The sequence below is a fragment of the Rhinatrema bivittatum genome, chromosome 2 (genome assembly GCF_901001135.1).
Source record: "Rhinatrema bivittatum chromosome 2, aRhiBiv1.1, whole genome shotgun sequence".
NCBI lineage: Eukaryota > Metazoa > Chordata > Amphibia > Gymnophiona > Rhinatrematidae > Rhinatrema > Rhinatrema bivittatum.
Window position 1 is genome coordinate 744,642,768 of NC_042616.1, and position 12,474 is coordinate 744,655,241.

A 12,474-nucleotide genomic window follows, 5' to 3' on the forward strand; every position below is an offset into this window, starting at 1 on the left:
AAAAGTGAAGAGGGGAAACACTTATCAGGGGGGGTGGGGGGTATCAAGAGCCAAACTGATATACATAATGAGGTAGATTTTTAAAGAAACACACAGGTGTCCATGTTCACCTGGTTCCCGGCACCCGCACATGGACGTGCTAACTTTATAACATGCATGCATCGGCCATTGTACATGCATGCCAGATTTTAAAATCTGTGCGTGCATGTGCGAGCGGCATGTGCAGGGTTGCTGAATTTTTGTAAATATATGCAGGGACAAAATCGGTCCTCCCCCAGTTCCCTCCCAGTCTGTTCCAATTAAGGAGCAGACTGGGAGGGAACTTCCTTTACCCCCCTACCTAACCTTCCTTCCCTTTCCCCTCTCTACCCCGGCCCCTAACCCCTACCTATCCACCTGAAAATGTTTTAATTTTCTACTTACTGCTCCTCTGGAGCAGAAGTATTTTCCATGTGCTGGCAGGCTGCTGGCGCATGCTTCCCCGGGACAGCGGCTAATGGCTGCTGTCCTGGCCGGCCTCTGTCTGGCCCCACCCCACCCCTCCCCACCCAGACCATGCTCCCCGGCCCACCCCTTTTTCAGGGCCAGGCACTTGTGCACATAGCGGACTTTATGCACGTGGCCAGGCCTGTTTTAAAATGCTCATGGTGCGAGCAAGGCCCGGCTACGTGCATTAACCCCGCTTTTTAAGTGTGTAAAAATGCACTCGAATGATTTCATTCATAATGTCAAGTTTCCTATAGGAAACTAGGATAAAAGATAAAAGTTAAAACTTGGATGGCATGATTCACTAAAACTTTAATCCCGTTCTGTGTCTATATAGGAAAAGCTTAGTAAATTAGGTCCTAAGTATCTTACAATTGGGATTTATCACAGAATTGCTAAGCAGTGAAAATGGTGGTGCTACCTTGCTGTCATAATAGTGTGAAATTAAGAATATTTTGATGCATGGTATTTAAGAATACATGAAGATAGCAAGTAAAAAATATATTAATAGGAAACTCTGATACTAATCCTGCTGACATATTTTTATAATTTTTCAAGTGAATATAAGAGCATGAGGAAAACAGTTTGATAAAATAAATCTCAATCCTATTAAATAAATACCTTGCATTCCTTGTTATTCACATTCAATATAGTATTCATATTTGCTATCTTTTCTAGAATTTAAAATAAAGAAAATGTTTATAAAGCAAGCTATACATTGTATGCTCTGCAATGTCTTACCTTCATAGTGTACTTTGAACCCATGAGCACTAACTGCAAAGTCACTTGTTAATCGCAATGAAAATACAGGTCCTGTGCTTGTTACAGGTGGAGGAAGATGAAATCCAGTTAACCTAAAAGAGGAACAAAATATTGATAACTGTTAGCTAATAAGCTGAAGGAACAAAACTATATTAATATTGGCCATTCACATGCTTTAATACAGAGTTTTAACATGTAAATACATATCTGATAGTAATAAGATACACATGGGGTGTTTTATAATGTAGGTCATACGGTACTTACTTTATGTGACAATGAAGGTGTTAATGCAATAATGTAACTACATTTTATTCTTAATCTGTTGATTTTCAAAATTATACAAATTGATAGAATCTTGATATTTGCAACATAGAGCAATCTACATGCTGATATTATTAAGAGGAAACAAAAGAAATGAAAAAGGAAAAGGTAAATTGTACAAATAAGTTAATGTTATTAAGTCCACTAATGGGGGAGAATTTCAGAAGAAATCTAAAAAAAATAATCCAAGGACAATCAATAAGACCTATATCCGCAAGCATTATGAGACAGAATTAATTGGAATAGCCATATTCTGTAGGAAACCCTCCAGCTGAATGGGATCAAAAAACATATACTTAACATCTTACAATTTCACAAGTGATTTGCAGAGAAATTTATTAAGAAAGTGGCACCTACAGCAATCATTCTCTACTTCCTCAAGAGAAACAGTTTCCTTCTATACTGCATTTCTTTAACATCTGGAAACAATGCAATCTTTTGATCTAAAAAATGTGTATCTTTAAGATAAAAGAATAATCTAATCATCTACTGTTTATCTGAGTCCTGTACAAATGTAACTAAAAGAGTAATTCTTTCTGCAATTTCTGAATGTGATTGCTCTAAAAATCCTGTAAAGACAAAGCTATCAAAAGGGAATTCAGACTTCCCCATATCTAAACCAGAGGAAACAATGTTTTTATGATAAGCCTAATAAAATAATTTAGAAATTGAAGGAGTAACTTCTTTAGTCACTTTCAGGAAATCTACATAGAATTTCCTCAACATTCCCAGAGGGGGAGTTAAAGGACATGTAGAAAATCTGAGGAATATCTAAATCAATCTTCTAGAATAATTCCACTTATTCTCTATATTCTGGTGTAACAATTGATTGTCCTTCATTAGGGTCACATTACATTCATGTAAATTAGAATACTTATCTCTCCTTCCAATGATCTCTCTGCCCTGTTCTTTAATTGGTTGGAAATGTTCATCAACTTGGATTGACAACCTCTCAAAAGATACCCCAGCAGACTTTTCCAAATAAGTAATAGCTGACCATAATATTTCAAGTGTTATTACTAAGGATGTGCATTCATTTGCAACAAAATAAGAAATATAGACAAATTACCTATTTCGTCACGGTTCGGGGGGGGGGGGGGGGGGCCTGAAACTATAGGAGAACCCATGAAATTTTGTGTGGTTTTCTTATTGTTTTTGGGGAGGGGAGAAAGGGGAGGGGAGAAAGGGCACATAAAAAAACCCCCAAACCCACCCCAACCCTTCAGATTTAATTAATTACAATCCCCCACCCTCCTGACCCCCCAAAACTTGCCTAAAGTTCCTGGTGGTCCAGCGTGGGTCCCAGGAGTGATCTCCCCCTCTCGGGCCATCAGCTGCCCTTACCATGTGACAGGGACTATCGGTGCCATTGGCCGGTCCCTGTCCCATGGTAGGAGCAAGGGATGGCCCGTGCCATTTTTTAAGATGGCACCGGCTGTCCATTGCTCCTACCATGTGACAGAGGCCGACCAATGGCACCTGTATTAGATGAAGTAGACCAACGGCAACTGTATTAGATAAAGTAGAAGTTTAGTGCATGCTCACACTACTCTTAGTACACTTTAGTGCATTAGCCCCTAGGAAAATAATTTTCAAACAACCCACATTAACAAAACAGCAACAATGTGCATAAGTTACAACAGTTTTCAAAGAGAATGGGTATACATACATTAACCAAAAAAATCTACTCTGCACAAGTTACACCTACTATTTGATGAGTGCAACTATTTTCTAATAAGGTACAAGCATACTGCAGAATTTTGTAAAGTACGTGCGTAAATCTCACTGCCTCCCCAAATTCATAGGAACTTCTATGAGTGCTTAAGTTTCCCCACAAATTGAGTGGGCAATTTAATCAAATGACACTTCTGCTTATAAACCAGATGACCATAATCAGAAAGGATGTGCAGAACATTTTGTTTTGGGTTTAAGTGTTTGTTATGGGGATTTTTTTTCCAGTTTATTTAATGTTTATTTAGGTTTGGTTTATTTCCTTAACTGAAAAAAGATATAAAAAAAAGTCAAGCAAACATGGGGACATAGCTAAGGCACTAATCAAGATGGCTGCATAGACACTTTTCTCCATCTACTATTATAGAATAGGGCCCTCACATCTACTTTATTCATTGCTTTTTCTTCATATATTTTCTTCTACATTGCATTTGATATTGCATAAAAATGATGCTTCTTTTGCAATCACAAGTGGTACAAAATAAACAAAACAAGAACCACCATCTTCCCAATCATGGTAGTGTTGGAGAAACCAGGAAGGAACCCACTGAAGGTTAAGAATTATAGGTCAATATCATTGATCAATGTCAATTGAAAAATATATGCCAATATCCCATCTGAATAGCTAGCATCAGTCTCAGGTGGCCTGATTCATCCTGATCAAACTGGTTTCATGAGGGATAGGAACTCCTCAGTCAATACACACCTCTTCTGTTATCTTTTATATAGTGATAAACAAGTTGATCATCCCTCATTTGTACCCTCATTGGATTCTGAAAAAGCTTTCAATAGAGTGGAATGGGTGTATTTATTTCAAACTATGGAATGGATGTGATTTGGACTTTAGTTCCTTCAAATGGTCAACATATTTTATAGTGAGTCCAAAGCTAGATTGTAAATCAATAACTGTCTTTCCTCTTCTTTTTCATTGGGCCGGGGAACTCACCAAGTTTGTACACTCACCCCATTTCTTTTTAATTTAGTTTTGGAGTCTTTGGTCCTTGCAAACCATCAATCTTCTCATATTTTAGGACTGACATTAAGGGATTTGGAGTATTATCCATTTATGCATATGGGTGGTGGATTTTAAAAGGGTTACGCGCGTAACCCTTTAAAACCCACGCCTGCACAAGCCGAGCCTATTTTGCATAGGCCTGGCGACGCGCGCAAGCTCCAGGACGCGCGTATGTCCCGGGGCTTGAAAAAAGGGGTGGGGAGTGGTGGGGTGGGGCGGTCCGGGGGCTGGCGGGGGTGGGACCGAGGCCTCCAGCACAGCGACCATGCCGGGGGATCGCACGCCGGCACTCGGCTGGCGTGCGCAACCTACGCCTGCCCAGAGGCAGGCATAAATAAAAAAATAAAGGTCGGGGGGGATTTAGGTAGGGCTGGGGGGCGGGTTAGATAGGGGAAGGGAGGGGAAGGTGGGGGGGGTGGAAGGAAAGTTCCCTCCGAGTCCGCTCCAATTTTGGAGTGGCCTCGGAGGGAACGGGGAAAGCCATCGGGGCTTCAATAGGGCTCGGTGCGCGCAAGTTGCACAAGTATGCACCCCCTTGCGTGCGCCAACCCCGGATTTGATAAAATTGGGTGTAGATTTGTGCACGTCGGGTTGCGCGCACAAATCTGTGCCCGCGCGTAATTCTTAAAATCCAGCCCATGATGTACTATTGTATTTCTCCTGTCCTGAACAAAACCTCCCTATTCTATTGTACTTGACATATCAATATGTGGAGTTTTCTGGATATAAAATTAAGTGCTCTAAATCTGAGGTCATAAAACTATGTTCTTTCCTTTTCAATGGGCATACTCTGGCAATAAATATTTGAGTAGAAGATTTGGTGTAGATTTGGAATCTTCTATTGAAGGTACAATCTCTACTCTCCTGGCTAACTAAAGGAACTTTGCACCCATTGTCCCCACTATACCTCTCAAAGTGGGGGCAGGATGGAATTTATCAAAATGTGTGTTATATTTTTTATCTTTTATGAATTTCACATGATCTGTTTATATACTGCTTCTCTCTACTTTCTATAAGACTCTAGTCAGAATTTTATTGTAATTTGTATGGAAAAACAAACCTTTCAAATTGGTCATGCATAAATTATGATTTCCAAATGAGAGGTACCAATGAGGTACCAAAATACCTTCATTCTGAACCAGGACTGTCATTGGATTGAGCAAATTAATTTGACAGAGATTTTGCTGTCTCTAAAATATGGAGTCCTGTACAAAATTATATTGATGCCCTTTAATGTGTCTTTTATTTGTATCTACCATGCCAATACATTGTACTGTTCTTTGTATTTTCCTGTCATTGTTTATTAGTCTGCTGTACCTATTGTATGGATGTTCCAAGCAAAGTTGTAGGTATTTATCCTTGTTTATATTTACTGTTTTGTTCTTTATATTCATGAAACAATAAAACAGATTAAACTTTAAACAACAAACAAAAAAGACCCCAAAACAAATGATGAAAAATCAAAATGGGGCCTCCCCAAAGTCTTTGAAGACCTCTCCTTCCACCAAGAAAGATGCCTGGGGCCTGGGCTAACCCAGCTAAGCAACTGGGCTAAGTCAAGCTAAGATGGAGCCTCCACAGGCCCCTCCGATCCCTGTCCCAACCTCTAAAATATTTTCTAGGGCTAGGGACCTCTCCAGCCCCCACTAACCCCTTAATCAAATAATTTTAGACCTGCTTTCTACGATGACTAAATTTAGGCCTGGATCCACTAAGCCATGATATAGTGATAATGTGATTTACATAGCTTGTAATGCTCATTAAATACTATTTATCATGTAATATCACCATATCGCTACCCTATCTCATGATATAGCATGATATTGTAAGATATAAAAAAAGTTTTCTTCCCTTTATGGAAATAAGCTGCTTTGCATATATTCACATGCATAAAATTTCCTAATAAATGCAAAGCAGCTTATACTTAGGCAATCCATTGCTAATTTAATAATGTAAATGACTTAGAAAAAAGTAATATCTTTTATTTTATTGCATTTGAGGGAGCTGTAGCATTAGGCTTCTAACATGGATCCCTGATACTCCCACAGGAAATTTAAAGGGCCAAAATGTCCGAAGCACACACCCCAAAGGCAAAACCTCAACCTGCCCTCCTGCCACCTACCAAGATGGTACTGTACCCCCAAACCAAAAATTAATGAACTGGCATACTTGTGGCAATGACCCTTTTTCTTCCTCCCCTTCAATGGCAAAAATCCTTATAGGTAAAGGATAGGCCCCCCTACCCCCAACCCACCCCTAGTCCCCTCTCCAAAGAAAAAAAATTCCCTGGTATTTTGTGACACTCCCCTCCCCCCCCCCCACACTCCAATAAATAGAACACTGGTTGTCTAAGGGCTGGATTCATCATTCTTCGCAGAATGATTGTTATGCTCAGGCTTGTGAAACCTTGTGTACCTTAGGAGGAGGATCCTCAGGTTCTCCCGTTGGGTGGTGAGGCGGAACAGAAGATGCGACCAGCTGACCCTTGGCACTGGAGACTGAGGTGACCGTGGAGGCAGATGAAGAGTCGTGACATTGAGGAGGCCAACTGTGTCTTTGCCACTGGAAGCCCGCGGTCCCCCTGGGAGGAGCCCGTAGGGACCCAGAAAACTGGGACTTAGGTGGACCTTTGAGAGGTCAAGGAGTCATGAGAGCAGTGCAAGGGATAACTGGAGCTTCACCTCTGGAAGCCTGCGGTCCCCTCTGGAGGAGCCTGTAGGGACCCGACGCGCGGGACCGACAGGCATTGGGCTACAGACGTTTCCCCCGATGCTGCCGAGGTGGGTCGCCATCGCGGTCAGGTAGGGCGCCGCGGTCACAGACGTCCGCGGCTGTGGAACACAACAATGATGAATCCCACGAAAAGGGGGCGGGGCAAAGGGGGGATGGGCATGCGAAAGGCTGCTGCTGTTCGTACAGTGGCAAGGTTGCTGGCTGCAGCCTTTCATGCAAATAGCACCACCATAAAAGGTGGTGCTATTCGCTGCGCTACTGCCGGCGAGAATATTCCTAACATTATCCCAGGCAGTGGTGCCGTGGCTGACTCCTCCCCCTCTCCACCCTGACTCCTCCCCTCCTGCTAATTAACATCCTATCGCACACGATAAAGCCCTAACGTATGCGATAAACCTTTAGTAAATAACCCCGTAAGTGAGAAAATAGACCTCTCATCCTTACCCACTAAGCCCAAGGACCTTAAATAGGTCTATTCAATAGTGAGATGGGGGCCTGGGATGCTCCCTAGCCCCAAGTTTGCTCAGTGCCATTTTTCAAAATAGGACCAATTTGACCTTGCCCCTATCATGTGATAGGTCCAGAGATCAAACCTAGGCCCCATGTGATGGGCAATATCATGTTGGTGTACATGTTCCATTTCATTAATTTTCAGTTTGGAGAGGCCAGTGCCACCTCAGTTGGTGCCAGAGGGTTCGTCTAGGATCCACATCGATCCCCAGAATGATTTGTTTTGCCTTTGGGAGACAGCCTTTTCTGGAGATGTTGGATTTTTAGGGAATAGCAGCCTCGGCCTAGATAGGCTGCCATTGTGCAAGAAGGACCCTTACCGTGGCACAATTTCTATCATGCAATTTTGCCGCAATAAAAAAAAAGCACCATGTTAATGCCATGATAATTTGTCAGAGCAGGAACAATTATTATGGGATGCCCCTCCTTTACTATATTTGGCTCCTCCCGTGATAAACTATAATTCTTTTTTATCTGGGTTAGTGTAGCTAGACTTATCTGGCTATAGTGTAACTACTGTGAGGAGTAAGAAATTCAAAGCCTCAGATTTGTCAGTCTAAATCTCGATATTGGTAAGACAAATCTACTGAATTTTTACCTCGTATTTTACATGCAGAAGTCCCTTTGAAATTATTCCATAGTGCTTAGTTCATAGATACAGAATTGTCATAATTGTCTTAAATAGGCTATCAATATGCAGCATTTTATCTTCACTTGCTGAATTATAACATATTTAATTAAAATATTTTCTTAAGACATGCATTTCCCTTATATAAGGAAATTAAACATCTGAAAAGTTTTATTTGATGAAAAGGATTAAGCAATTTTCTTAATTGTTGTCAAGGTGTTTATATGATTTCTTTGTCTAAGTTACCTCACATGAATTAGGCACAAATACATGTTAATGGGAAATGAAAAAAATGCAATTAAATAGAGGACTTGAGAGGATAGGAAAGGGTAGATATGGAGTGTGTAGGTGAGTGGGTGTGTATGGGGGGGGGGAGGGAGCTGTAATTTTTCTAGGAAGGTGAGAGTGAGCATGATGGTTAAGCAATGGAAGAGAAAAAAATTTAAATCTTCTGTAAAAGATACTGCTGGAGATTGTTATATGTCAAGGGGAGCTGTGATTTAATAGTTCTGCAACAGGTAAAGGAGATGCAGGATTTGGGAAGGGCAATAATCAAAGGTATTTACATGTGTTAAATAGTGTTTTATCCCCTGATATGAGTTTTTTGAATATTGCTTCCCCCCCCCCCCCCCCCCCCGTATGCATGTAAATGTTATTCAGCAATGTGGATTCTTTAATCCACATGCTGAGAAGATGTTCCTGGGGGCTAAGAGACAATGGGCTATGCAACAATGTATATATTTTGTATATTCACAAAGGAGCATGATGTTTATGATGGAAAAATTACTCAAAGAAAAGAAGATGAAAATTTCTATATATAATTATTTCAGAGGCAATAATCAAAGAATAATAGATACATAATTTTGCTTCAAATATTGGTGTAAATTCAGCAAATAAAAAGTACCTACAGAGTTTGTACCAACATTGGGCCTCATTTTCTAAAGTATCGCAGGCCTGCGATACTTTAGGAAATGAGGGGCGGGAGGCCGAATGGGGGGCGGGCCTGTGCTAGCCGGCAGAGATCACACTGTCGCGGTGCGATCGCTGCCAGTTTCACACCCAATAGCACCACCATAGAAGGTGAAGCTATTGGGCGTGAATTCGGATGCGAAAAGGGCCTTACCTTTTCGTCATCCGCGGCATCTTCACGGAGTCGGCCCCGGTGACACCCCGACTCCTCCTCTTCCGAGGCTGACTCCACCCCCATTTTGCTATCGCACGTGATAAGGGACTTTTCACGTGTGAAACGTCCCTTATTGCGTGCGATCCAGATGGAAAATGAGGCCCATTGCCCCAAGATAATTAAAAATATGGAAGTGATGTCTAAGAAGGTCATTTTCAAAGGAGTTATACATAAGAACATAAGAACTTGCCATGCTGGGTCAAACCAAGGGTCCATCAAGCCCAGCATCCTGTTTCCAACAGAGGCCAAACCAGGCCACAAGAACCTGGCAATTACTCAAACATTAAGAAGATCCCTTGCTACTGATGCAATTAATAGCAGTGGCTGGCTATTCCCTAAGTAAACTTGATTAATAGCCATTAATGGACTTCTCCTCCAAGAACTTATCCAAACCTTTTTTGAACCCAGCTACACTAACTGCACTAACCACATCCTCTGGCAACAAATTCCAGAGCTTTGTTGTGCGTTGAGTGAAAATATAACATACTATTGCAGCAATTTTCAAAAGCCATCTTACTCGAGTAACGAGCCCTGAGTGGGAGGATGTTTCTCTACCTGTGCCGGACCCAGCCCGGTTCTGGGCCAATGGAGACCCGAACGCTGACCCCTGACCCCGCCCCGTGACGTCAGAGGCTGGAAACCAGAGGGGCTTAAAATCAGTTCTTTTGCGGCGCGATAGACGCCGCCGGTGCGTCGCCTAAGCCGCATGCGCCAAAGGGGCCCGCGGCTTTGCCCAAATTGACTAACATCTATGAAACCATCTTAGCGGATTTGAAGGTAGTTTTGTGACCTCCTACCCAGTTCAACACTCCTTCTCATGTGAATAAGAAGATACGAAGTGAATACGCTGCATTGCTGTAAGAGTCTGGTCCAGGGTAAGACTGCTTTTTGACTATTTCTATTTCAGTAATGCCCCCGAAGAGAAAAGGGAAAGTTCGAGTTTATCCCTCTTCTCAAACGATCCCCCCAGGACAAAGAACAATTCCATACTATACAGCACCCCAACCACAAATGGAGGGGGCGATTATCCCAACTGATGAGACGGTGGAAGGAGCACTTGTCCAACCTGGGGAAGTTACTCTCAGCCCCCCAGCTCTGAGAAAACAATTGTCAGCAAACTTGCAAGAGCCGTCTGAGGTCAGTTTGCTAACTAATGAGCCACTGAGCTCTAGTAGTATTCCAGAGGGAACAACAGAGGCTTCTGAGAGTTCAAGATCTGCGACAAATCAAGAGGACATGGTTTCTACAGTAGATGAGAGATTGCCTCAACCTATAGTGTTTGAAAATCTTTTTAATAAACCATCTGTAGTTACCTTAGATTCTGTATGGGAGCTTGTAGCACAGCTAGGAATGGAAGTTAAAAAATGTTCCCAACAAATTTCTGAATGTTCACAAAAAGTGGATATTCATATTCAAGATTCTAGTAAAAAAAGTAAATGAACAGCAAGTATGTATTCAAGGCCTTGAAAGTGAGGTAAAAAAGGGGCTAGAAGTACAGTCAACAATTATTCAGGACCAACTATCAATCAATAGAAAGCTTGAATTTATGGGAAATCGTCTGAGACGTCTTAATCTCAGACTTCTTAATTTTCCTAAAATTATAGGAGAACAGCCTAGAGTAACATTAAGAAGATACTTAATAGAGGTCTTGAAAGTACCATTAGATAAATTACCACCTTTCAATAGGGTCTATTTTCTTCCTTTTCGAAATGTGAGAGGTATAGAAGCTCACAGTTACCATTTGGATTTGCAAAATCTGACTCAGTTTTTAGAATCTTCCACAATAGAGATTGTGGAGAGAGCTACCTTATTAGTTTCATTTGTATATGAAACAGACCTAAGCTTTATAATGCATATGTACTTTCAAAATCCAAAAGTAAATTTTCATGGCCATTTTATACAAATATTTCCTGACCTAGCTAAAACAACACAGGAGAGGAGGAAAGGCTTCCTGTCCTTACGACAGGAGGCCCAAACATTGGGGGCATCATTCCAATTGAAGTTTCCTTGTAAATGCATTTTGAAACTAAATAATGAGGTCTATGTTTATTTTTTTCCAGAGCAATTAAAATGTTTCTAGAATCTCGTAAGAGAATGCCCTCATCATCTCTTTCCTCTTCTCCTCAAGTAAACCCAATAATCCAGGCATGAAGATATAAGTTGGTATTAGTCAGCGTTAATGTTTAGTTAAAATATTTTCTGAAATAGGCTCCTAAAGAATATTCTTATTCCACTCCCAGCTATTGTGGTCTAGGTTAATAATATGGTTGCTTCAATTGTAATGGAATTGATTTTCCTGGATATGTTATTTCTGTTTTCTGTGCAAAGTATGTGCTTTGTAATTATTTGAGAAAATTTATAAATAAGAAAAAAAAATTCTTTTGAACTATTCAATGGCATATATTGTAGCAATTTTTAAAAGCCCACATATTTGAGTAAAGTGCATTTACTCAAGTAAAACCCAGTTTTGTACATGTAAAGGCTTTTTAAAATCAGGCCCAGAAGCAACAATCACAGAAGAAGTATTTACATAATTTTGCTTCAAATATCATGTCCTTAGAGCTTATGGAGGACTTAAAATGCTGAAAGATAATTGTCGAGCAATATAAGTTCAGCTGTTGACACCTTCTGTTATGAATCACTGTTGGAAATGCATCAATATACCAGGATCATGTCATATCTATTTCCGTCTCATATATAGTGCTAAAAAGTTTATGTGAAAGGTTTATGTTGAATCTCCATTGATCAAGGAAGCCCATCTATTTAAAATTTTGGTCCCTCATAATATGTCTCTGGATAATTACACCCTGTTGAAGCTGTTGGTTACAGCAAAACAAGAATCCTTTGTCGGGATTAAATATAAAATAGTGATATTAAAATGAGTTCTTATTTTAAAAGCAAGGGAACAAACAAACAGTCCCTACTATTTAAAAAGGGCTCCAGGGGCTATCCAGGAAACTATAGACCAGTAAGCCTGGCTTCAATGCCAGGAAAAATAGTGGAAACTATTCTAAAGATCAAAATCACAGAGCATATAGAAAGACATGGTTTAAAGGAACTCAGTCAGCATGGATTTACCCCAGGCAAGTCTTGCCTCACAAATCA

The 12,474-nt window shown here is 40.8% G+C and overlaps 1 protein-coding gene across 1 annotated transcript in view; it reads right to left on the reverse strand.

Moving 5' to 3' along the window:
* CSMD3 (CUB and Sushi multiple domains 3) overlaps positions 1–12,474 on the reverse strand; it is a 3,551,396-nt gene that overhangs the window by 3,158,282 nt on the left and 380,640 nt on the right. Inside the window, 1 exon segment of the mRNA XM_029591914.1 lies at positions 1,228–1,340. Within this exon segment, the coding sequence (XP_029447774.1) occupies positions 1,228–1,340 (113 nt within the window).